Source organism: Vicugna pacos, chromosome 16, assembly GCF_048564905.1.
Source record: "Vicugna pacos chromosome 16, VicPac4, whole genome shotgun sequence".
In the NCBI taxonomy this organism is placed as follows: Eukaryota; Metazoa; Chordata; class Mammalia; order Artiodactyla; family Camelidae; genus Vicugna; species Vicugna pacos.
The window spans coordinates 26,616,280-26,643,647 of NC_133002.1; the positions used below are offsets into that span (position 1 = coordinate 26,616,280).

The 27,368-nt window shown below is 41.3% G+C and overlaps 1 protein-coding gene across 4 annotated transcripts in view; it reads left to right on the plus strand.

Moving 5' to 3' along the window:
• The window catches only part of LOC140686254 (trafficking protein particle complex subunit 9-like), a 71,520-nt gene that overhangs the window by 36,197 nt on the left and 7,955 nt on the right, over positions 1-27,368 (plus strand). The window contains exon 3 of one of the 4 annotated variants that reach the window (XM_072939977.1): positions 10,942-11,075. The exons of 2 other annotated variants lie outside the window; for them this stretch is intronic. In XM_072939977.1, the coding sequence (XP_072796078.1) occupies positions 10,942-11,075 (134 nt within the window). Of the gene's footprint in view, positions 1-10,941; positions 11,076-21,301; positions 21,617-27,368 lie in introns of those variants that run through there. One more of the 4 variants, XM_072939975.1, reaches the window with a different exon arrangement.

Sequence of the window (27,368 nt, forward strand, 5' to 3'; positions counted from 1 at the left end):
TGCTTGTCTCCCCGGACTCACACCTCACTCTGTTAGTGTAATGAGTGCTAGCTGTGGGCCAGGGGCCAGGGGTGTGAAGGGAGAAGAACCCTCCATGGCCCAGAGGAGTGGTGAGGAGACATCCACTCCCTCAGTTTAAACAGGTGGTTGGATGGAACATAAGGGTGCTCCCCAAGAGTGTGTAAAAGGAGAAATAAGGATTTTATTTGGGACTTAGGCTAGCCAGGAAACAGATAAGATGATTAGAGGGGAGACTTGTAAAACAATTTGATATTAAGTTGACATTTGTTGAACACCCAAAATGTGCTACATTCTTTTCTGAGCATTTTACAGAAATGAATCCTTCAGTCTTCTCAACAAGCGAGTAAGGAAGGTTTGATTGTTATCCCAGTTTTACAGTGTGGAAATTGAGGCACACAGAGGGTAATTAAGTTGGCAAAATCACAGAACTAGTAATTGGCAGAGCTGGTATTTAAACCCTGGCTGTCTGGTTTTGAGGTTCCCAGAGATGGGCTTTGGGTGTTTAGCATTATCGACATCCCTGAATCTTTATACCTCTGTGCATCAGTTAGCCTAGAAAGGACAGGGAAAGGAGTGTTACACAGGAGCTCATAGTCATGTCTTGCCGCTGTCCACGGAGAGTGCACCGTGATTGGCGTTAATTGACTTCTGGGCAGTAGATCTGTTCGTATAATAGAAATATAGTCCATTGAATTAATCTAGAAACCCTTCCTGCTCCGTTTCTGTCCATGCTTGCCATGTGACTGCCTGCCCGTGATTGGGCCGTGGAGGAGAAAATGTACTCATGGTTGAACTCTGATATTTCAGTCTGGTTCATAGATTCACGTCTTCGGTTACATTAAAAATTTAAGTTTCTGGTTTTCTTGCATCAGTGTCTCATGAGCTTGGTTAATGTGAAACCAGTCCATGGGAGCCCAGGGATGATGACGGTATAATTTCTGAGCACGTTGAGGCACTTCTACCCGTGCAGACGTGGCTGGAGGATGTCCAGCTTCCTCACTGATTTCCCCCAACAGCATGGTCCTCTCCCACCCCTGGATGTGAGGTTGGGAGCTCTCTGAGTAGGCCAGTCAGAGGCCGAGTCCACCAATCAGAAAATGATGAAGTACCTGGAAGTGGGTTTAATAGAAGACAAGGGCTTCCAGGTTGTCAGATGGGCTGTTCGAGTCCATTTGGTGAAAAGCTGTCCACTGTCTGTGGTTGAGCTACTTCTTTGCTGTTGAAAAGTCTGGAGTAGATGAAGGGATTTTAAAAAGCAGAAAGGAATGATTTCAGGTGGTACGTCTACACCGGTGAGAAGTGATGAATGACCGCCTTTGTGAGTCATAGACAGTCTTACAAACTTCATAAACCAGCTTTAAAAGCTCTTCCATCTGAGTGCACTTCATATGGGGTCCAGATCATCACTGGTCGCACTGTGAGGGCAAGTAACTGATAATGGCAGAAAGGACACGGAGGCATCAAAAAGGTCTCAGTCACTTTCCCTGTTTAAAGGATGCAGCACAGTGTAATATATTTTAGCTGGTTTTTCACTGAAAAGTTTTTAGTGTTTTCTGGGACTCCCCAGTGCCCCAAGGTTCCATGCAGCTGGGTGTCCCCTCAGTGCAGCTCTGTCAGCGCTTGCCCTGGGCTGATGCGGTGTCACGGGGAGCAGGACAGTCAGCGTCCCCGGCTCCTCCAAGCTCCGTCTCCTCATCCGCAGAGCCGGGTTTCTCATCCGTGTCTACTTAGTAGGGTTGCTGAGAATCACACGTGATGCTTCAGGTGTGACTTTTGGTTGTCTCTGTGATTGGCATATAGTTAATATTTGATAGAAACACTTATTTTTTTAGTATAATTGTAGCACCTAGATTGCAGTGGTTTTTAGTCTGCATTTTTTATAACTTTATTCTTATTTTTAAATATGCACTTATTTTTATTTATTTTTTTTTGGAGGTACTGGGGACTGAAGCCAGGACATTGTGCATGCTAAGCAGGTGCTCTACAACTGAGTAATACACACCCTCCTTTTCTGCACTTGAAGGTAAATATTGCTATACACAAAATAGCTCTTAAACACCATCATGGGACCTAGTCACTGTATAGACAATTGAACACGTATACTATTTCAATAGGAATAAATGTTTTTGAGACATACATTTCTGAATCTGTTAATGTGCTTAAAAACGATCATAGGTAGTGATAAACACGAATCTTTGATCCAGTACTTCTTAGAGACTGTTTTGCCATCAAGGGAAATTACATTCTACAGAGAAGGCTAATTGGGTCTCTTTGATATTTAGATGGTTTAGCAGATGATGAAGGCTTTCAAAAGCTGACAGTTTTGTATTTTAAAGTAACTACAAAGTTACCTTCTACAAGTTGTAAGTACTAAGCTTGTGAAGTGCCCAGTAATCCAGGGGGTATGTGTCTGTGTCTGTGTCTGTGTCTGTGTGAACGTTGGTGTGTGTGATTTCAGGAAGGTAGAAAGAAATTCCATATAGACTTCTGATACCTTTCTCCTCCATTTCAAGGTGTTGGCATATATTTACACTAATAAATTGATATTCAGTTGTCATTTGGCATATTGGGAATAAGACTTTCTCATACTTGTTTCAGAAGGATTAGGGAGCATGAGCTTAGGAAATGGGAGGAGATAGAGGCAGGGAGGTTCTTTAAACTTTGTGCAGAATTAGAAACAGTAACTTTTCTCTTTTCTTCTAAAGCAAACTGGCACTGAATTGTAACATACTATTACTCAGAATTGCTTTTCTGATCAGATACATGTACCTCAGATTTTTAAATGCAACATGAATGATGAAATGTGTTTTAGCAGTTATTTTTAAAAGTAGTCTCTTTTCAAGTAAAAGGCTATATCCTGTTCTTTCTTCTAGCGGTACAAGAAATTCTCATTGTTCTGTTGTAATGATCTATGTGCTTACTTTCTTTTTTTTTTTTCTTTAAGTGCTTTTTTCATTGTGGTTTGAATGAATGTTTAAAATTTCTGGATTTTGATCTTTAGAATATGCTGATTTCTCAGAACTGTTAAAAACCTGATTGTTCACTGCTCCTTGTTTGGTGGGGCACCCTATTGATTTCTGTTGTCTGTTAAAGAGTGAAATTCTTCCTCTAGCCTGCAGATCATTAAGTGAATGGTTTGCAGTGTGCCTTTAAAATTATTTGTATGCATTGAGCATGTTTGTCCAGTGAATTTTAAATTGACTCATTGTAATGACTTTGATTTGATTCTGTGTCTTTTGCTCCTCTCCACAAGAATTTGAATTCTCTGTTGCATTTTGTATACGTGTTCTTAACAGGGGAAGAAATTTTGCATTTTTTACAGAGGTGGGTTTTCCTATCCCCTCTGAATGCCTTCTAAAATTGATACAATAAAAATCAGTTATTGCAGTGCATAAATATTTCATAAATTATTTTTTGGCATAATCAGAAACAATGACCAAGAATGATAATAAAAAATACGAAAACCTTCCTTCCTTTGAAGAATAGAAATCAGGTAGTCAGGCTCCCTCATGCTTTGTGCCTGACACACTTAATCTCATGTCATTGTGTATCATGATTCGGAGATGGTATTGTTTCAGGTTTATAGATTTTTGTTTTAACATTTGTGTTGAATTCTTTCTCCAGGCTGATGTTTCCTGTTGGGTTTGTGGAAAGAGTAGAAGGGAAAAAAATACTTTGTTTTGTTTTCAGGAGGCCTGAGTTGATGGGAAAAGAGTTGAGGGTGGGCTGAGGAAAAGAGTGACACTCCCTCTCCTCCTGGTTGAAATTGATAAACAAAGAAATCAATTAAGTATATCGATATTTGACCAAAAGTAGTTAGCGAGCCCAAACTGGCTAGAAATGCACAATGGAAATTACTGAATTCAGCTTCAGAATGAGGTGCTTTACCAAGTAGAAGCAGCTTAGAGCAATCAGAAAATCAGTAATATGATGAGATATAAATGGAATATTATATCTTTTATTGCTGAAACTTTTCTACGTTAAGTTGTGTAGAGCTAAAATTAAGTTTCAATCACCAGGAGTTAAGAGAGTGAGTGGTACTGTAGGATCGTTATTCACGGATGTGCCTAGACCCTGATAGAGTGGCTGAAGATGGCAGGAAAAGACCCACATCCAGGATTTTCATCCTAGGGTGTCCTCCATAATGGTTCCATGTGGAAGCAGATGATTGGGTTAACAAATTGTAACACACCCCAGTCGCCTCTGAAATTTAAGAAGAAAAAATATGCTTTGATAGTGCTTTACAAGCAAGTTCCTGTGCATCCTCACTCCAGACTCCTTGCCTTAAAAAGCAGAGACAATGCTTTGCTTGTGTAGTTGAGGTTTTAGATAGCACTCTGCTGGTTGTAAAGCAAGGACCGAGACCCTCAGCTATAAACGCTGGGCTTGTGTGTTGTTAGATAATGTATTATCCCCAAAACAAGGACCTGGCTGGTCTGGTGGTCTGCTTTTTAATGAACATATCTAAAAATGTATCTTGTTCCCCTCACCCCATGACTTCCCTAAAGATACACTAATCCTTTGTACTCATTGTGTATTCTACAATCTCTGCCTCATCCTGTCTTTCCCGAATTTCCTCCTTACTATCTCACAACTGTTAACGAAGTTTTCCTTTGATTATACCCTATAAATATGGGAGCATTTGAGAGGCTCATGGAGATGGCTCCCTAATCCCTCTCGATTTCTTGACTTTTTCCACAGAGCCTTGAATAATCATTCCTTGTCAGTAAGACTTCTTCCAGCCAGAACCCACAGTTCCAGGTGAGAAGGATGCAGGCTTTATCTCTCCTACCGGAGGCAGAGACAGAAGAGAATTGAGATATGCTCCCCCATGATCCCTTCCTGCCCCAGGTCTACTGCAGTTCACCTGCAGCCTTCTGGCCTCTGCTCAGAGGGCCTCTGTCCCAGGACTGACCTCAGCGTTTTCTTCCCTTGTCAATATTTCCTGTGCCTTTCAGAACTTGGTCTCTTCTCTGCAATTCAAACCTGGCAGATGTGATGGTGGTCAGCGTGCTGGTGGGCAGTCCTTTGGGGACCCCCAGGAGCCATGCTGATTCTCCTGAGTCTCTCAATCGGGGTTACAGAACAGTCGAGCACCGAAGGAAGCCCATTCTCGAGATGTCAACACAGCATTTCATCACTTTCATTTTATTTTTCAATTTTTGGTGGAGAAATTATTTGTAGTGAACTGTTCCAGATATTTGCCGCCTGCTTTCCTCATCACCATTCCTTGTTGTCTCTGGTGCTAGTTTTATAAACCAGGTTTCTTCTCTGGTCATTTCTGGCAGCTGGGCTTGCCGAATCCTTGATCTGTATTTGAAACAGAATGCTTCCTCGTGATGTCAAGGTGATTTTCCTATTTCTGAATATTTCGTGTACACTCAGCAACTGTTTCAAGTGAAATGCTCTTGTCCAATTTCGGTTAACTCACATTTGCTGATCTCCTGCTTTCATGCTGAGAGCAGTTTCTTTTTCCTCTAATAAAAGTTAGCAATTTGCATTTACTATGGAAGATACTGGCCCAAGGTCCTTTTGTTCTTAAGAGTTTTAATACAATTCACCCATTAAAATGTACATCGGTTTTTACTCTATGCCCAGAATTGTGCATCCCATTCAATCTTAGAATATTTTCATCCCCCCAACAGGAAGCCCTGTACGCATAAACAGACATTCCCATCTTCCCCATCCTCCCCCAGCCCCAAGGAGCCACTTTTCTCTCTGTGGATTTGCCTGTGCTGGACATTTCATGTAAATGGAGTCACTTCATATAAGTGGAAACGTCTATTGTGACTGACTTCTTTCACACTGAGTAACGTTTTCAATATTTGCTCATGTTGTGGCCTTAGTCACTATTCTATGCTATGCTATTGCTGAATAACATTCCACTCTATGGCTGGGCCCCACTGTTTACCCATTCATCAGGTGATACGCATTTGGGTTGTTTCTGTTTTTGGCTGTGATGAGTAATGTCGCCGTGAACACTCATGTGGTATTATTTATGTGGATATTTGTTTTCAGTTCTCTTACGTGTGTGCCCAGAGAGCAGAATTGCTGGGTAAGTCAGAAACGAAATGTTCAACTCTCTGAGGCCCTGCCAGGCTGTTTTCCAAAGTGGCCACGCTGTGTTACATCCTCACCAGCAAGGGCTGCGTGCTCCGCTTCCTCTGTGTCCTCTTTAGTGCTTGTTACGCTTTTTTTTTTTATTATACCCTATTGTAGTGAGTGTGAAGCGGTTTCTCCTAGTGGTTTTGACTTGATTTCCCTTACAGCTAATGCTATTGAACATCATTACATTGTGCTTTATGGACATTTGTATATTTTCCTTGAAAAATACCTTTTCAGATACTTTATTAACCTTTTAATTGAGTTGCCTTTTTATTGTTGAGTTGTAGGGTTTTTTTTTCTTCATTTTGAGATACAAATTCCTTACCAGATAAGTGATTTGAAAAAATTTTCTCCTCTGTGTTGTTGTTTCACTTTCTGGATGGTGCCCTTTGAAGCAAAGTTTTAAATTTTGATGAACTGCAATTTGTCTCTGTTTTCTTTGTTTCTTGTGCTTTTGGGGTATTATTTAAACTCTGAGGTATTTTATTTAAGCTTTTATATATAAAATAACTTAATTCTTAGGACCGTTATAGGAGATGGGTGCAGTTGTTGTCCCCAGTCTATGGATAGGAGACTGAGATGCAGAAAATTTCACTGAAATGTCAGTGTCACATCTACCTAGTGCTGTGGGATTTCAGACCCTCATGTTTGTCCCCAGCATTTGTGATCTTCACCACCATGCTCCACTACTGCCTGGAATCGTTAATGAAGATGACTTTCATTTTTTGATTTCTTGTTAGTTTGTTTTCTCATTGGGGACCTCATCTCCTTATTTTCCTTTCGGATATCAGTGTAGATTTATTTTAGGTCTCATGTAGGCAGAAGCATTGCTATCAGTTAACTTCTTTATTACTCACTCTCCAGTGATGATTGTTGCTAGTTGACCTAACCAAGTCATGCTTAAGTCTTTCCTGCTAATGACACTAAAAACAGTCATGACTTATAGAATGCTCAAAGAAAGTACTTGATTGATTTTATTTTGCTACCCAATCAAACCAATCAAGTAAAAACCCCAGTGTTGACACAGACTATAAGCCCTCCAGAATAGGATCACTGTCTTCCTTCTGTTTCATTTATTTGGTCACAGTGTCTGGATAGTGACTTGCTGTCCAGCAGTTTTGTGAGGATATGGTGCTCGTGAATCATTGTAAGCACAGAATTTTGACAACAGACTGTGTTGTTCATTTCACAAGGGAAAAGATAATATAGAAATACTGCTCAGATCTATTTTAAAATTAAGCTTGGAATTTTGAGAAGAATTCAAGAAACCATACAAAGCTCTTTTTCACTAATTTTAGATCTATCTTAGACACATATGGTTACATAGCAGAGTAAGTTATCAAGTACATTTGACAATAGGAGTGTAATATTGATTATTTGTTTTAGTTGAAATATTCTACCTGGAATAAAGTAATCAGTGCCCATAAATGAACAAATATGTTTGTATTTCTATGCAACATGGGAGCAGAGTTCATGTTTCTATATAATATGTATGACTGTGTGTTTTAATCTGTCTGTCAGTGTTTTTATAGTTTTTCAGCAATGTTGTAACTTCAGAATTCTTCTAACATATTCACTCCCGATACTACTGCAGTTTGTACTGTGTATCCTATCCTATGCATGGGATTCCACTGTCCCCTCAGTGAGGAATTTCCTCTCCTATTGAGCTAGTAGCAGAGTTAAAGGAACAGTGATTTCAAGGCCTTTGCTCTCCACGTGTTCGCAGTTTCCTGTCAATCACGATTTTCTCTTTCTTGTGTTTTCATTGTGCAATTAGAATTTTTGAAAATAATTATTAATATGTTTCACCAGTCTCCCTAGAAATTTGATGTGTTTGTGCTTTTCAGTTTTCAATTTATGAAAATTGTAAATGCAGACTTGTTTTTAAGTAGTCCTTTTTCACTAGATATTTGTTTACCTCTTTATAGTTAAAATAATTTTCCCCAATGAATGAATCGGTGTGCATGTTTTAAAAGATACTTTAGTTTTTATTTTTCTTATTCTAACAGGTATATTCGTTGTACAGAATTTAGAAAATAAGGATAAACACAATAATACCTTAAAAATGGCCTCTAATCTCACTTGTAGATACAGTTGTAATGTTTGAAATTGAGAATTACAAGTCCTCTCACTTTGTTCTACTCTTTCAGGTACGTTTTGGTTACTGAGACCCTCGAATTCCCATATGAATTTTAGCAGAAGCTAGTCAGTTATTGCTGAGGAGCCCGCTGGGATTGTGATCAAGACCACGTTGTATGTGTGCTTCACTCTGGGGAGCACTGCCATCCCAAGAATATTGTCATGTGATCCAGGAATTTGCGTGGTTTGTCTTTCCAGGTATTTAGGTCTTCTTTAATTTATTTCAGCAATGTGTATGGTTTACATAGTATTATTTTACTTTAATTTTTGCCTTTATACTGAGGACAATTGTGCAAGGTACCAAGATTAGAATTGTATTATAGCCCCGCAACTTGCTGCCACCATGGACGCTGTGGTCTCTCTTTGCCCTTTGTAAAATCTCGCACAAAATAGGACCTAAGTAACTCTCTCTTGAAAGAATGATTATATGATTGCTGGATGATGCTTGAGAGTCCTTGTGATGATGTCTTTTTCCCAGACTTTCCCCTCTTCTTAAATATGCCCTTTCTCTTCCTTTCCTCCAGCCTGGGTTTCAGCCAGCCTGTGGCATTGATTTTCCTTGTCTGTGGACTCTTCTTTTCACTAGTTCATGATAATGTTACATGTCGGCTGTGGAAACTTGCTAGATGTCAAGAAAGAGCAAATCCATTGCATGCTAGTATTTTTAGAGTGTGTTATTGAATTATCAATTGAAATTAAATCAGGCTGACCCATTGAGCCATCCCCTGAGCTCTTTTCGCCTTCCTACAGGTGATACTGCTCTCGTTGCTGCATGTGCCCTTCCCCCAGACTTAGTTTTGGAGTTGAGTAAATCACCATCACTGGAGCCCTCTCTTTAAAAGATGAAGAGAACATTTGCTCCTTCTCCCTGTTTGGGGACTTGGATGAGATGAGGTAACAGATAAAGAATGAAGCCCCACCTCATTCTGACCACTGCTCTTTCCGTTCATTTCTCCAGGGGAAGAGTACAATTCAAAAATATAAAGATTGTGAGCTAATGAAATATACAAGACAACCGATCATTTATTAAATACACTTTCATGCCAGAAACAAATGTATTATACACACAAAAAGCACATAAATTACGGTAGTACTGTGGTTACAAACGTGGGCCGAGTTCGAGTCCTGCTCTGGAGTGACAAGTCCTGTGAAATGGAGAACTTGTAGGTCGGCTTAGCCTCTCCCGGACTTTTTTCTTTCCTGCAGAGACAGGGCTCGCTAGTCATCCCTCCCCCGTAGAGGTGCTGTGGGTTGTAAACGACGCGCGTGGGCAGGCCAAGCACAGCTGCTCGTTCCTCGTAAGTGCAGGATAGCACAGCTTTTGCGGTTACGGCTTTATGATCGCACCGTGTAGACCCTCAGTGCTCCGAAGGGATGTCTTGCGGATTGGAGATGGGATTCTCACTTCTGTAAATACCCAAAGATTGTGTTATTGAGCCTTGCTGATATAAATCTATTCTTTAGAAAGTACATAATGTAGATATATTTTTCAAACATGCATGCTTTTTTTCTTTTATTATTTATACTTCTACCCTCTCATCACGTGGTGTGACTTTTGATGGAATCCAGGAAACAGTCCTAAGCCACCTGCCTCTTCACACTTCTTCGTGATGGTTTTCTTCCCTAACTAGAAGAGGGTTTTGCATAGGAAATTTTGTTTGCTCCCCTTCTCTTGGAGTCTCCCTGTTTGTCTGCCCATCTCTCACCTGTCCATCTGTCCATTTCTCTACCCACTCATTTTTCTGACTTGTTCCAAGAAGCACTTCAGGCAGCTTACAGAAGAACAGATACCAAATAAACAGGTGAGAAAATGGGGCCAAGTTCACAAATTGAGGCTCGGAGTTGAGCCTGTGTGAGAGTTGCAGGCGTGAGACACACGCCTCTGCCTTGTGACTTATAAGATAGACAGCATCAATGTGCCTGAGGCTCCCAGCACACACAGGGAAGCAGGGTTTGTGGGAGATGCTCACTGGCTGTGAAATAAATAAGTGGCTTAGGAGAAGCCCAGCCTTTCCAAATACTAAGACTTAGGAGAATATTTTGAGTGTCTTCCAAAATCAGATTATTGCATCTTTTCTTTTTCAGAGTTTTATGTATAGTTGCTTAACATTCTATAACTGGAAATTTCTCCAAAACTGCTGCCCACGTGAGTCCCATGACTCGGGAATGGGGTGGTTCTGCTCATTGACGGGTGTTGGCCAGAAACGGAAAATGACAGCCTCAAAGGAGCCTGGGATTAAGCAGTTATGTTTTGTCAGTGCTGTAGATTTCAGAAAATGCTTTTACCGTTTCTCTCCATCTGAGGAAGCAGCGTGCTCTCTTCCCAGCATCAGGAGTTCAGGGTCTCGGGATGGTGGGGGCTGACTGCACTGCCGTCAAGACAGCTGAGCTAGTCACTGCATGTGTGGTGCTTTCACGTAGTGCATTTCATGTTTTTTAAAAGGTTTCAACATGTAGTTAATTAACTGAGTTAATTAACATTTAATAAATATGAGGCTTTTTTGAAAAGACAGTTATAGGCAGAATATAAGTTGTGAACACTTTAAAAATGGCTTCATTACTGAAATTTCAGTAAGGAAGATTCAGTTTATCTTATTTACGCCTCTCTTTAAAAGTAACAAAGAAACAAGACAGAAAAAGCAGAGGATTACTTCTGTTCTTCCTCTCGGCTTGCAGGTGCCCTCACCTCCAGTGGCATCCATCCAGACACCAGCACTGACACTGGCCGTGCTCAGAAATGCCTCAGCCCTGAAGACACAACTGACAAATGGAAGGGAGCCGCGTCCTGTTACAGCGGGTGCTCTCACTTTGTGGGTCCTTATGTAACTGCGTGGTGTTATTCAGGATCGCCCTTTCTACACTGTGTGACGGTGCTGCGGTGTCTCCTAGTTATTTGTTTCTGTAACTACTCATGTATTTTTTCCAATGTGTGGTACTAGACATCTAAAAATGCATTTTTCAGATGAAAAATAATGTGTATTTAATATAAAAGTCTGAAAAAAGAGTCAAAAGGGTCTATCCTGGTCCCAGTACTCAAAGATAATAATTAACACTTTAACATCTATTTTCTGTTCTTTTCATCAGTGTGTATCAGCTCTGTCATAAAAACCAGCGAGCACTGTGTGCCTGTTTACTGTGTGGAGACCTCCATTTTCCATTCGGCTTATTACACATTTTTCTACAACATTCTATCTCCCCTGACATGATTTTTAATGACCAGTATAGCATTCTGTTTTGTGGAGGCATCGTCCATTTTACTTTGTACTTAAGTAAATTCCAAGTATACTTAATTGAAATTCTGAAAAGAGAACTGTGGTGGTACCGAAAGTCCCCTACTTCCCTTCCCCTTTTTTCCTGAGAGTAAAAGCTGCTGACAATGTGGAGTATATATTTCATGACCTTTATGCCTTTGTCATATATATATACACACATACATACACGTATATGAGAAATCTATGTATATGTGTGTGTATATATGCTTTATTGAAAAATAAGGCCATACTATATGTTTTCTGTAGCTCGGTTTATTCACTAACGTATATATCATAGACCTCCTCCCACTCCAGACTCACCCGGTCCTTTCAGATAGAGTAAAGGGGTCTCCTGATGTGCAGGTTTGGTCTCTTGTGTAAGGACACCTTTCGTGGGAGAGTACTGTGGACAAGGCCTTGGACCACGCTGAAACGCTGCAACTTTAGTGCCCACAGCTCTCCGTGATTTACCGCATCATTGTCTTGATGGTGAACACTTAAGTTTTCTCCATTTTCCACTGTCAGAAAGGGTGTTTGACTGGCATCCTTCTTGTACAAACATTCCTGTGATCTTGTATGAGTATTCCTTTAGCTAAGGTTTCTGGAAATTTAGTCCTTGGATGTGACAACTTCATACATCACAGGATGCTTTCAAGTGAATCTTGAAATTCCTTCTCCTGTGGGGAATGAAAAGATGTAGAATAACTTATGTAACCAATTCTCTATCGCTGGATATGATTTCACTTCAGCATTTCTTCCCACCATTGTAAACAGTGCTGTGCAAATGTTCTGATGAGTACATCTTTTTGAACTGATTTTTTCTAAATGTAACGATTCCTAAAAGTGGAGTTCAGCCTGTGTGCACACACGTTTTTCAGAGTTTACATATCCATTGACATGTCATCCTCCAAAAGATCGCTCACAGTTTGTTGTCTCAAAGATGGACACTAGCTATAATATCTTTTAAACATATTTGCCAATATGACGAGCAAAATGATTTTCATTATTTTAGTTTGCACTTGATGACCAGTGAGGTTTTGAGCATTTTTCACTCATTAGCCATCTGACTTTTAAAAAGTGAATGATCCCTTTTGTCCTTTGCAAACATTTAAGTGGGGGAGCTTCTTGCTGCTTTGTGACAGCTCAATGTGTATTATGAACATTAACCCCTTGTCTTCATCAACATGTATCAGAGAGCTTTTACTTGTCATTTCTTGCCTTTCATTTTGTTCAGTAGGTTCATTATTGTTGTGGCCCAAAATAATCTTAAGATAGTAAATGTCTTCTTTTTGGGTTTTATTCTTAGAAATGCTTTCTTATAATGGTATAAATTTCTTCTGTAGGTTTTTTTAATCTCTAAGATGGAGATGATAATGGTACTTGTTACAGTGAGGAGAAGCTGAATTGATATGAGCAAAGAGTTGTATTTGCTCTTATTAGTACTTTCTAATATTTACATCATTTTCTGTAATTTTTCTTGTGGTCATTTTGACGGGAATAGAATTTGTTTTTTCCAGGTATTCTCTGATTGTAACAAGACAATTATTAAATTCATACTTTGCTTTTTAATTTGAAATCCCACCTGTAAAATATACTTATGTATACTAGAGTCTCTTTTTGAGCTCATGATTTATTTCTGTCAATCTTACTTTCTTACTCTAGCACTATATCTTACATACTGTAAAAATTTATTTAATATATTACAGTGCGAATTTTTTGATTCTTTTTTCGATCCCTAAATTTCTTGGCTTGTATTATGACTTTATTATTCCTGAAGAATTCTAATATAATTTTTTCAAGTTAAAAAAAACAGATAAGTGTTGTCATGGGATTTTTTAGTAATTTTGAATTATCTTTAGGAGAACGTACATCTTTAAAACTGCTTTCCTCCATACAAAAGGTTGATGTCTCTACTTTCACACTTTTACTTTACCCCTCAGTACAGTCCTGTACTTTCTCCATGTACAACATGGGCATTGTTTTTGAGTTTATTCCAGATTATTGTTGATGTTTTTGTTAATTTTTTAAGTGAGAAATTTTTGCTATTATATTTTTTAACTGTTAAAACTGACACCTAGGAAGGCAGATTCGGTTTGTAAATACTCACTTTGTAACTTCTCATTTAAAATTGTAAGTATTAAGTACTTGTTACAGAATCCTTTCTTTTCTGTTTTTAAAAATTTGTTTCCAAGATTCTCAAAATGGTCATAGCTAAGTAGTATAGGTGGGGAGACAGATGGAGAGAGGTAGTGTGGCTCATGTACAAACTGTGAGCACTTTCATGGCTGCCTTTATGCTGGAAAAGCTGATAAACAGTCCAGCTTAAACCAGGGTGGCTTTGTATGCACTTGAAATCCAGGTTTTCCTGCCTGTATGGTGAAGCCTGGTAGGCGTGGCAGGTAGATGATCAAGGTCGAATGGAGGTTATTGGCTGCACAGAGCACTGTGTCTGAGAATTGGAGACCATCGCCATGGGAAATGCTTGGTGCCAGGAACAATGCAGAGGAGCTGGGGAACCTTGTGTTAAGGATTTTCCAGCCCTGGGAGTGGGAATATCAGACTCTGCATTCAGATCTGAGTTTGAATTCATCCTCTTTAGTTTTCTTGTCCTCTGACTTTTGTCAAGCTATATACCGTCTTTCACTTCCTGTTTTCTTGTCTCTCAAATTAGGAGAATTACATCCTGCTGCTAGAGTGTTTGATCAGGTTAAATAATTTGTGTCTATAAGATGTCACATACAGTCACAAGCTCAGTGAGAAATGGGCTGTCGCCTGTTCTTCTGCAGCTCAGTGCTTGACAAGACATGGGGGAAAGCCAGTCCCTAATTTGTGTGTGATGCAAGTAGGAACAAAATTAATGTCTTGCCTTTCCCTAGCAGTATTCTTACAGCTTTGCTTCATTTACTTCTTTCCTCCTTTCCTTTCCCCTTTCCCATCCTCCACCAAAAGAACCTCTCAGAAAAATAGATTCAAATTACTTTAAAGGTTGGCTCATCCTCATGAAATGATAGTATCATAAAAAAAACTGTGCAAATCCCAGAATATATTTTATATGATTTACACACACACATGTGTGTGCAAACACACACACACACAAAATCAGTCTACCTCCCACTTACAGAGGGAGAAGGTCCACTTTTTCTGAGTTTTCATTCACAGAGAGTGAGAACAATGTCTCTTACACAGACTTTCACCAGGCTTCGTGCATGGTGTTTTTAATTGAATTTCTGTTTGTGGCCATAGATATAGTCTCCTAATAGAAGAGAGAAAGTGGAGACATAGACATTCCGCTGAGATATTGGTGTCATCATATTTTAGTTGTAAAGGACTTAAGACAGCATAGAGTCGCAACATTTTATGGGTGAGAATCCATGATGTTGTAACTTAGACAAGAACCTGGGTCTTCTGCCATCTTGTCCACGCGGGTGAAGAGGCAACTGGGCAGGGGATAGTAGGGATCCTTCCTGCTTCACTTCCATGTTCTTGCTAGTTTTCATTTCAGCTGCCTTTAGTTTATGTTCATGAGGCCACTCATGGGAAGGTCACTCTGTCCTGATAGATTGAGTTTCTTATCAGCGAAAAGCTCTGGACCCACTCATATTTCCCAGAGTTTTCTGCTGACCTGCTGACACTTTATATAATTGAGACCTAAGAAACTACTGAATATAAAATCCTTATTGTTATTGTTTGCCCTCGAGTTCCATAGGAAGGGGTGCTGTCTCAGGCTGTCTAAAGCCAGATCTGAACAAAGATAGGGTGATGGGCTGTGCTGCTGGACCTACACAGTCGAAGGGGATTTCCACCTTAGCTTTATAATCAGGCAGGTTAGTTCAAATCTTGCCTTTACCAATTATTATCTTTGTGTCTTGGGGGAGAAACTGTACTTTTTTGTGTCCAAATTTGTTTATCTGTAAATAAGTTCAGTATTTATTTTAAGGTTTCTGTTTTAGAATTGAATGAGCTAATTCATTCATTTATACCTAAAATAGCGATCGCATGGTTCTATGCTGGTGCCTTGGTAGTTGATTACTAAGGGAATCGGCAGTGAGAATGGGGGTGGGGGACCCCTGGATAATAGAGCTTATATTCCAGGATATGCTTGTAAAAGACTGGATGTGCAGTAGATTTTTAGTAAATATCTACTCCTTTCCTAATCTGCATTGATTGTTTATATATCTTTATACAAATATATTAACAATTTTTATTGCAATTTAAATATTTTTGTAGTATTTACATTATGTAGCTATAAAAATACATGAAATAAAATGATTTGACTTTTATTTTCTTTTCAATAAGCAAAACAAAATAAAATAGAAAAGGAAAAAGTCTTGAGGGAGTAGAAATAATTTTATTTCTGTGGAATCAATTCCGTATAATAGGTCTTTGTCATGTTGTTAAACAGCATATAAAATTGATAGGTTGTGACATACTGGAAATGAGGAAACAGTGGAGACATACTACCTCTAATGCAGTCATTTTGTTACCAAGTCCAAACTCGTTCTGCTTGCTGCATGACAGGCCAATAAATGGGGAGATGAGATGTTGGAGTAAGGAATAGTGACTTCATTTGAAAATCTGGCAGACCCAGAAAATGGCATATTGATATCCAGTAGAACTCTCTTCCCCAAAGCAGAATTCAGTCTCCTTTTATACTAAAAAGCGGCGGGGATGTGGTTGGTTGTTGCAAACTTCTCGCTGTACGAATTGTTTGTCCTTGGAATCCTTTGTTCCTGCAGCTGTCCATGGTGGGTCAAATTAAGGTGCCCCCGTAAAACCTCCAAATAAAAGAAAGGTTATTATCTATTTTGCAACTTGCCATCTGTACATAAGTGTAGAAGAGCTAATATCCTTAAAGATCAGAGCCCGGAGAATAGGCTGTCCTGGATATTTCAGGCTAAAGGCAACTTTTTTTTACAAAAGGTGCAGAGATAGCAAGTCGGAGCCTAGAAAACAAGGTACAGGTTTAAAGCCAAACGAACACATCTAACATGGAGTCAAATTTGTTCTTTTCTTTTACAATTTCTTTTTCTAACTCATAAATAATTTTAGTAAGAAACATGAGAAATTTTTTTTATTTTTGCTTCTTAATAACGGATTACAACTACACTTTAGTGAGCAGGGATGCTGTGCGTGCCTTGGGGTCACAGCAAACTCTTGTTGGGGGTGGTCGACCCTGTAACATACCTGATGTCCCGTGAGTGTTGGTGAGGGTCCCCCTAACCAGGGGCTCTCTTCAGGAACCACCATATGGGCATTGACCTCTGGAGACCTCTTTTTCAGCTGCAGGAAATTTTTTTAGATTTTGTGATGGAAAAATCTCTCCAGCTGCAGATAATCAGGGAATAAAGGAAGAGGAAAAGGGCTTGAAGTAGAGTAGAAGAGAAGGACAGAATATCAGGGAACGTGGGGGCTTGGCAGCGGGGCCTCGGGAGAGAGAGGAGCAGAGGTGTGGAGGGTCCCGGCTACGGAACTAGCTCCTGCACCTTTCCCCGCACCCAAGCCACACAGCTTTTAATTGGGCCCAGGACTCCCTCCTGTCTGGATGTCACCCTGGGCAGAACTTTGAGAACCGAAGCTAAGGGGTGGTCAACACTCACCTAGGGGGTCACTGAGGACTTTGCTCAAGTCCACATTGACTTTTCCAGTCATGTGCCTTCACCTGTTCTTTATCTCAGGATCTGAGAAGCAGGAGCAAGGAACTCATGGAGAGATCCAGGAAGATATCTGACTGTGTTAAGAGACGACAGTCACAGTGACACGTGGAGCGAAGACACTTGCAGTAAAGTAAAATAACTTCACAACTATTGCATCAGAGCTGCAAGTGTGAGAGAACCTAAGCCTGTCTCAGAGTGCAGGGGACAAGAGAAAAGGAATGGTAAAATTACCACTGACATTTGAAATTTTGTTAAAAAGAATGCTACTGTTAATTGTATCACTTGAATGTATGCAGGTGTTTTTCTATGAGCATTCATAGGTTCACAAAACCCCACCAGCCACTCTTGCTCCCATCTGGTGTGGGCTTTCTCAAGCACAGTGCCCTTCCTGCTTGGGTGGGCCACGCTGCTGGTCCTCGCCTGGGGCCCGACTGCTACAGGACACTGAGTCCCCGAGGCACGACCTGGGATACATGACAGGAACATCTCTGCTCTTGGCTGAGGGCCTCCGTTTCCCCCTGCAGTGTAAGAATGCCGGTGACTCAGTTAGAAGCATGCATCCAAGCCATCCTTCCGTGTCATCACCATCTAGAAGCGGTGCCTGAATATTCTGAATTTCTGCAGAATGTTGTTTACAATCACCTTGAACAAGTGAGTGTGTGTTCTCTTTCAAGTGGAGGAATTACTGCCGTTTTCCTGGAACTTACTCACCAGTAGTCCATCTGATTTTTCTGTGCTAGGATTCAGTATAGCCTGCTAATAACTCTGCAGTCAGATCTTGAAACCCTGATGAAGAGGATTATTTATTTTCTTTCCTTATATGATAGTATTTTACTTTCAAAATTCTGAGTTTTCTGTTCTTGGAGGAATTTTTTTGGGGTTTGGAGAAACAACTTTGCTCTTACCATCTTTGTGACCTGTTGCTATATGCATCTCACCTGTCTTCTGTCACTTGTGAGGCGGTTCCATTTGTGACCCTGTCCGGGTTATTCATGTTATAAAACATAAAATCTGTAAAAGTACAGAACCCTTTTACTCCGAAGACATTCCACAAATACTCCTTTAATCTGGGTGTGGTTTTAACAAGACACAAACATTAGAACATATACTTGCAGGTTGCCAGTGCAAAATCCCCAAATGAATAGTCTAGCTCAACATCTAAAATCTTTCTTATCTACCTTGGATATGTATGGATAAGTGAAGCAGTTTGCTAAGAACCCAAGACCAGGTTTAGGATACAGGCTGATGTAGCTCAGCGGGTCCTCCCAAGCTGATGCTCTGCCAGAGAGTGGGGTTGAGGGGAGAGGGCGTGCCCTGCCCTCCATGAGCTGACAGTTTCATGGCAAACACCTTCACAAGGTGAAGAAATTGGAGTTTCTTCTATGAACAGTGGGTCTGAAAAGAGCCCAAAAAGCATGGGAGTGACACAATCCCATTTGTCTCAAGTAGGGGAGAGTGGCTGTGGGGCCACTTGGGAGACTCGTGAGTCCAGGTGGGCAGTGTTGGTGGCTTCCACTTGAGCGGTAGGATAGTGGGTAAAAGCGAACAGATTGAAGGCATGTTTAGATGGTAAAAAGAAAGATTTAAAGCTGTCTGTGAAGGTAGGATGGAGTAAGGCCCAGGTTTCTGGGTGGATTAATGAGTTAAATGATGGTCCTGCTGTGTTCTGAGGAGGGAAAGCTGCAGAGGGATTTCTGGGGGAAAACTGATGAGTTCAGCTGTGGGTAAAGTGAAAGGTTGTTAGATGTGTGGTCTGGGATCTCAGGTGAGAGCCAGTAGTGAGTAGGGAGAGGGGAGAGAGACTTTCAAATAATTTTATCTTGTGAACATACATATAAGGATGAGTAATGACACACTTAACCCCTCTATATTCTGTATTTAAAACCCAGTAACATTTTGCTATATTGGTTGCAGGGGTTCTTAATTTTTTAATACAAATAAAATAAATAGAAACAAAATAGTGGAGTTAATGAATATCTTAGAGTTGATGTGTGTCCTTGTATGTATTTTGATTTCTCATCTTTATAAACATAATCTACAAAAAGTTAACTTGCTTAGAATAAGAGTTAAACACAGGGACATGACACACTCTGTTGGGGGTTGAAGGTGATATCTTTGGCAAATTATATAGCCTCTCTTTGCCTTTGTTGCATCTTCTGTGAATGCCCCCGTGCCCCTCATCACAGCTGATTTCCTAGACTGGAAGTTGGGAGGGAGGCTGCTGAAGAGAGTAAGAGGTGGCAACTGCTAGGAACAAAGAAGACAAAGACAAAAACAGATTAAAGCCGAGAAACTGAGTCCTAATACCCTCAAAGGAAAAATAATCCCGCAGTGTTTTGAGCCACTTATCATAAGGGAAACAAAATCACGTGGATCCAAATCTCTTGAGCATATGTGTATTGTGGGTGGGAGGGTATCTTCAGAAAAGTGTTGAGAAGAGGCTTTTTGGTTTCCCTTAACGTTTTCAGTAAGAATGGGGTGCAGAAGCAAAAACCACCCGCTACACAGTAGAAGGTGTTGTTTTGTGCGGAACTGACCAAAGTTTGGAAACCAGTCATCAGTGGTGCTGGGAAATGAAGAGGCTTCTGGATTGGGTGGGGCACTTGCTGTGACTTCCAGGTGACCTGCTGGCTGGGGTCTGTGAGGCGGGCAGTAGGTTTGCAGTGTGACCTGGGCATAATCCCTGGCTCTGAGGCTGCTGGTCTGACTAGCAGACCTGGGCAGATGCAGTCCTATTGGGGCATCTCGCGATGTGGCCTGGGACACCTGCCATGCTGAGGGCGAGAGGAGGGATCCCCTAAGGGGGTGTCCCTGTGAAGAGTAGAAACGTCCTCCTGCAGGGGAGGAAGAGCCTCTGAGCAGCGGGCCGGATGCACAGGCATATGTGTATTGCAGCCTGAGCACGGAGATTTCGGGGACCTGGAAGTCATAAAGTGGCCCGAACAGCCTTGTTCCTGAGAAACTGGAGGGAAAAGATGCTGCAAATGTAGGCTAATTTCAGACCCTGTGGTGGGTCATGAGTGATAGGAAAGAACTGGTCAGGCAGGCACGAAAGAACCCTGTGGTTGTCCCAGTTGGGGCGTCACACCAGAGGGAGGAGCAGAGTTATAGACTTTGTCACTTTTTATCTGTGTGACTTTGAACAATAACACCCCACCTCTCTCTATATATATCTTCATCTGTAAAGTGACAGAGTGACAACTCGTGTCATCAGAAGGCTTAGTTTAGCTCTGATCCTCATTGTCCAGTCCTGTCAGTGCTGCCCTGCAAGGTTCTGCAGTGGGTGCTCTTACCCTGAGATGGGAGGGCGTAGAAGGGCATTGTAGCACCCGAGGGCAGGAAGGGGTTGCTTTAAAAGCAGACATGTAGCCTCCTGCAGCTGCAGACCTACAGGCAGTTTGGTTTATGGTCGTGGAGAGGACTTTGGAGGTCTTAGCATCGTCTTAAGACTTGTTTTCCCTTGGGGACCTGATTTGCCTTTGCAGATTAATGTTGAAGATTTGGGCTTCTGGCAAAGCTGTTTTCAGAGATGGGTATATATGTAACATATAGTATAAAATGAAAGGTTTTATTTAATATTTGGGACTTTGTAGCTGTAGGGAACAGCTCTGTTGGCCTGGTTTCCACGGAGGACACTAGCAGTCGTCAGAGCGTGCGGGAGGGCAGGCAGCCTGCAGTGCTGCTGCGGGGGTTCTCCCCAGCAGGACGCTCTGCTGAGTTGACTCTTCTCTGAGTTTGGTTGCCAGAGGAGCAGACAGCAAAGTAATGAGTTCTGGTGGGATTGTATAATGACAGGAAGAAAGAGGGAGCCGTAGTTCTTAGGGACTAATACACTCTTTTGGTTCCTGATCCAGTGTGTCCCATTACACAATTGATGAGTTGTGTCTATTCTGGGACTTGATTGAAATAAACGTGCAGCCTGAATATTAAGAGTTATGTTTTATTTGTCAGAAGGACTCAAGCCAGGATGACCGCCTCTCAGAACACTCTGAGGGACTGCTCGCAAGAGTAGGGGAGAAGCTAGGATTATATAGGAGCTTTACAACAAAGACCAGGTAGTCAGAACAATAAAACATTGCTTGTTATCTAAAGAAAGCCAGGTATCTCAAGTTCATGAATTTAATGCTTTTCAATATATGGGAGGAAGCCAACATTTGGGCTGACTGAATATATACTTTAGACAAGCACCTAGCTATCTAGGGCCAGTAATCTTCCTTTCTTATTCTGAGTCTGCTCAGAGGGCACCATTGTGAATGGCTGCAGGCCTGTCTTCACTGGGGGGTGGCGGCAGCCGCTGATGACTTGTTTTCAGCATTCTTTGTTTAGTGACATGGTTGCAATATTTTCATTCAATTTGTAGTGTTTTCATTCACAGAAAATTATGGTATTTCCCTGATTATGGATAATCTGGAAGCTTGGAATGGAACCGAGATGGAATTACTGCAGGTAACTTCTACTTTAATAAGCCATGTGTAAACATGAACACGGAGGAAGCATACAAAAGGATTCGGTGGTGAATGGGAAGGGTTTCTGCACGTTACAGGAGAAGGCAAGGCAGAATTCTTCTTCTTTGTGGGAAGGTATGTGAGTCCAACTTTCCTTTCTGAAGTGCTTTCTGAGAACTGTTTATGGTAATGAACCAACATTGACAAACGGTGACACACATTGCATTTAAGAGCTGGCTGGCTTCAACTTGGGTATTGGACAGGTGGAATTCATAGGCAGTGGTCAGGTGGGTGGGACAGAGATGGAGCCCAGGCCTGGGCCCATATTCAGGTTGAAATCGCCATTTACTCACCATAGCGCCTTGGACTTGAATGTAACCTCTCTTAAACTGATGGTGAGTCTGTGAAATGGGCATGATAATATTCGTTACTTCCTGGGCTTGTTGTAAGTTCTGAAGATTATTATAGCACACATGAAGCACTTAACACACTGACACTTAGCAGTGTACACTTTGTTCGACCACCACGCTTGGTGTGTGTCAGAGTCTTAAAGGCAGCATGTGTCTGTTTAGGATGCACTGGTAGCCCCTTGGCTACTTTGTGAATTTGGTGATTTCCTTTAATACTTGTAACTCTGTGTGCCATGGGCAGTTATTTTTATGGACAGATGAGGAATCTCAGGGTAAAAAAGACTGTGTAATTTGCCCAAAGTCAGACCATAATTTTGTGTGCAGGGGCCTTGGTTCAGCATGGGCTCCTGGGCCTTCTGCTCTCTCCGTTCAGCACCAGAGCCAGATGTGGGCTCGGCTGTTTCCCAGCCCAGAATATCCGGCAGGCCACAAGACACACCTGGTCCTGTGCTGCTTGAGCAAAATCTCCGGAGGAGAGGCAGTTACAAAAGGGATAAACATAAAAACAGACGACAGCAAATTGTGATCAGCTCTGAGAAGGAAAGGAACACGTCTGGCCGTGCAGAGCTGGGAGCTTTCCCGTCGGGGCTGCTCTGGGGGCGCTCATCTCAGCTAAACAAGCTGTGCTGCTGCACCAAGGCAGGAAGGCAGGGCGCGTGTGGCCAGGTAGACAGGGCCTCGTTGATCGTACTCATTCCCTATTAAGTGGCAGGTGTCACAGGCACTTAACTAATAAACAGACAGATGTTGGCCAGAATCATCACGCATTTTGCTTGGTAGTTTTATTGGCGCCAACTTTGAGAGGAGGTCATTGAAGCTGGGGAGTTTGCTGCATGCCCGTGATTACCATGGAAATACCCCCACTGGTCTTTCAACCTAGACTGGTGTGGCTGTCATGTCCCAGCCCTGTGAATGGCATCATGCAGCTTCTCCCAAGTGGCCCAAATGACTGACATTGATATGCTTAATTCGTAGGAAATGGTATGTGGCAATAAGAGAAAAAGGTAGTAAGAAATTGGAAAACTAGAAAATAACCAATTCTTCCCCTGCTGGGGGACCGTACCCTGTGTCTCTCACCCCACTCACTGCCTGTCACCTCCTCCCTGCCGACTCCGTGTTCAGAAGCCACTCTGAGCCTTTGAAGAACATTTTGCCTCATGACACTGTTGACTAGGACCTGCGACCTCTCTGTCCCTGGTTAACTCTCTCTTCAAAGCCATTTAAATTTCTTGCAGGCTCCTCCACTCAAATGTAAGAATAGCCCCTTTAAACTTCTTGATGCAGCTCCTTAATGAAGATCTTGGGAAGGAAACCTAGCCAAAACCTGGGAGGTATTCACAGAGTGAATGTAACCTGAGCATTTTTTGACGTTCAGAATCAGAGCGGTGGGAGACACAGGAAGGCCTTTTTAAGTTAGAAAGTGGAAAGAGAAAGGACTCAGGATGTTTGAGACTGAAACATCTCGGTCCCAGCCAGCAAGGCACCTGCGTTCAGGATGGTGTGTGGGGAGTGCAGAGTTCTCAAAAAGAAAGAAGTGGTGGGATGGCAGGGAGGACATTTAGGTACTTAACTGGGGAAGGAAAAAGTTGGCTGAACAATTCATGGTTGAACAAGAGGATTGTGACATGATGTGCTTGTATTTTGGAGAGAAGGGTTTTGTGGAGCCAGGCCTAAGGAGAAATCTCTCTGACTGGGGAGTCAGCACAACAAAAAAACACAGAGAACCAGGCAGACCCCATGGCCCCTGATGGGGGAGAGGCTGCCCACCAATTGGAGACCTGGAGGCAGCTTCTGTCCCTTAGCTGGGGTCTCAGACCTCACTTCACATCCCAGTCCTGTTGATACAAGAAAAAATATGTGGGGCATGAGAAGGGCTGTGTCCCAGGCTTCCGTTGAGCCCCTGGGATGTGCCCCACCAGATTTTGTTCCTTGGCTTCATGCAGTAAAGAATTCAAGAACAAGCCAGTGTTGAGTAAAGGTAGATTTATTCAGAGAGATACATTGACAGGCATGAGAAACGTCACGAAGTATGGGGGTTTGATGCTCAGATTAAAAGTAGGCACACACTCCACAGAAATAGTGTGGGCCTTCTCCGAAGAGGTAGAGAGAGGGGTTCCTGGGATGTGGCTCTGTGTTGCTCCTTTTCTTGGGCTTCGTGGTTTCATATGCTAATAAGTAGAAGGACCAGCCTTAGGGCAAGGGGCTGGGATTCCAGGGAGTTGGCCATTTTCCACCCTTTGACCTTTTGTGGCTAGCCTTGTGACTGCCATGGTGCCTGGGGCCGTGTTATTCACCATGTTACTATTACAATGGGTGTATAATGAAGCTCAGGATCTACTAGAAGTTAAATCTCTTCATCCTGAGCCTCAAGACCTATTGGGGGTTGAATTCTTCACCATTTTGATGTTAATTGCTGTGGTCTTTCTTGAATGGCTTGCTCTGCCCCCTTCCATCCTGTCTCACTGTGATGACACAGAGAGAGCAAAGGCCGGGCCCTGCGTGTGTTCCTGCATTTAACAGCGGGAGATTTGGGGTGGGCTGAGGATGACTCTGAGTGGTGAGAAATATGTTTCAGATTTTCCCACATGAGACATGGGGACCTGCCAGCAGCCATCGCAGATTTATCTCACGGGCATTATCGCTTGTGTTGTTACGGAAACAACAGGCCAGCCAAGAAATAAGCAGCACTCAGAGGGTGGGAGTACTGAGATTTATTATGCCAGCGGGCTCAGAGGGGCTTCTGTTCCCAAGCCCTGAGCACATCCAAGACGTGCACATGAGGTTTTATAGGGTTAATTACAAGTATGGGGCTTTTAGCCAATAAGGCTCAAACAACAAAAAGCAAGGAATCAGTACACTGAAGCTTATCAATTTGGAACAGATCACGTTACTGACAATTGTTGACCTTGGATTTACGAGTTAGCTTGTTAGCCCAGTAAACTGACACTGAACTTCAGATTTACGAGTTAGCCCAGCAAAACTTAGATCAGTAAACCGACACTTATCACACTTAGATTTGTGACTTAGCTTGTTAGCCCAGCTGGGGTTTTTGTTCACAGTGTCACTCATCTTTTTTATTTTCCTTTTATTTTTAAAGTATTTAATCCAAATTTAATATCAGGATTTTTTTGGAAAGAAATTTCTCTTTTTCTTTTCTTTGGGGCTCTTTTGGGGGGTAGGAAATTAGGTATATTTATCTGTTAGTGGAGGCCCTGGGGCTTGAACCCAGGACCCTGTGCACACTAAGCACACGCTCTACCACCTGCCCCATCATCTTTTTCTTTTTGCTTTAGCTGCCAAGAATCTTACAGCTGAATTTCTAGTCGGCCTTTAACACTTGCCCTGACTTCATGGAATCCATTTTTATGAGTTTACCTCCCCCTGGTTTCATTTAAGTATTGAATCTCCATTTTCTCTTCACTCTCAGTTTTGCCTTTTTGTTGTTATGGTTGTTAAGCTGTGTTTAAAAAATTGTTTAATTTCTCTTTTAGCAGGAGGCTGAAGTAAATAAATATGTAAACAAACATCACACTTAAATGCTTTTATATATTCTAAGCTGTTTAGTTGTTAATTAAAAACCAAATTGAATATTAAAGGGATAACATTTTTAAATTATTTTTTTAATTTTTTATAAAGACATAGCTGATTTAAAATATATGTTTCAGGTGTACAATAGATGCTCCATTTATAGTTACTGTAAAACATTGTCTGTATTCCCTGTGTTGTAAGATACATCCCTCTAGAGTGTTTACATTACATGTTGCAGTTTGTATAAGAAAGTTGGGTAACGCAGAGTCTGGGACGTGGCTGTGGCTGACCCAGGTTCACGCAAACCCTGCCTGTCAAAGCTCAGGCCTTCACTGCTGTCTGCAGGGGAGCGAGTGGAGGCAGCTCTCATCAGCGCTGGCACCACACTCTGAGTGGCAGTGACAGCAGTGACTGTGTGTGGACGTGAAAATTGTTGTTCCAAGAGTTTTACATGCTTTTCTGCATTTAATAATTAAAGCCCTCCTGTGAGGAAGGGTTTTAAGTTTTTAATGAATAATACATTTTATTTTGATATTGATAGACTTCAAAACTCCGGAAAATTTACAGGAGTAGTACAATAAATGCTTAGATACAGTTCACCTTAAAGGGCACTATTTGCCCTTTTGTGACGGGCTTATTTTAGCATAAATTTTCAAAGTTCATTCATATTGTAGCCTGAATCAGTACATTATTCTTTTTGTTTGATAATATCCTTTTCCTTTTTTTTTCGTTTTTGGTCTATTTAAAAATATTTTCATTGAAGTCTAGTCAGTTTATACTGTTGCATCATTTTCTTGTTTACAGCACAAAACTTCAGTTAAATAGGAACATACCTGCATTCATTTTCATATTCTTTTTAAACATAAGTTACTATAAGTTATTAAATATATTCTCCTGTGCTATACAGTATATACTTGCTGTTTATTGTATACATACTCAGCATCTGCAAATCTTGAACTCCCAATTTATTCATTCCACACCCTCTCCCCTCTGGTAACCATAGTTTGGTTTCTATGTCTCTGTGTCTGTTTCTGTTCTGTAGATAAGTTTATCTTTTTGTTCCTTTGTTTTTGGTTTTTTTTTTTGTTTGTTTTAGATTCCACATGTGAGCGATCTCATATGGTATTTTTCTTTCTCTTTCTGGCTTATTTCACTTAGAATGTCATTCTCCTGGTCCATTCATATTGCTGCAAATGGCATTATTTTATTATTATTTTATTGCTGAATAGTAGTCTATTGGACATATATACTACAACCTCTTTATCCAGTCGTCTGTCAGTGGACATTTAGGTTGTTTCCATGTCTTGATATTGTAAATAATGCTGCTGTGAACATTGGGGTGAAAGTGTCTTTTTGAATTACGTTTCCTTTCGGATATATGCCCTGGAGTGGGATTGCTGTGTCATCTGGGCCCCCAAGGTTTTGTCTTTTGAGGAACCTCTATACAGTTTTCCACAATGGCTCCACCAAACTGCATTCCCACCACAGTGTAGGAGTGTTCCCAATTCTCCACAGCCTCTCCAGCATTTAGTGTCTATGAACTTCTGAATGATGGCTATTCTGACTGGTGAAAGGTGATTCTTGTTTGCAGTTTTGATTTGCATTTCTCTGATAATGATATTGAGCATTTTTTCATGTGCCTATTGGCCATTTGTATGTCTTCATTGGAGAAATGTTTCTTTAGGTCTTCTGCCCATTTTTGGATTGAATTGTTTGTTTTTCTTTTTTATCAAGTGTAAAAGCTGTTTACATATTCTGGGAATTAAGCCCTTGTCACTTTCATTTAATGCAACTATTTTCTCCCACTCCATAGGT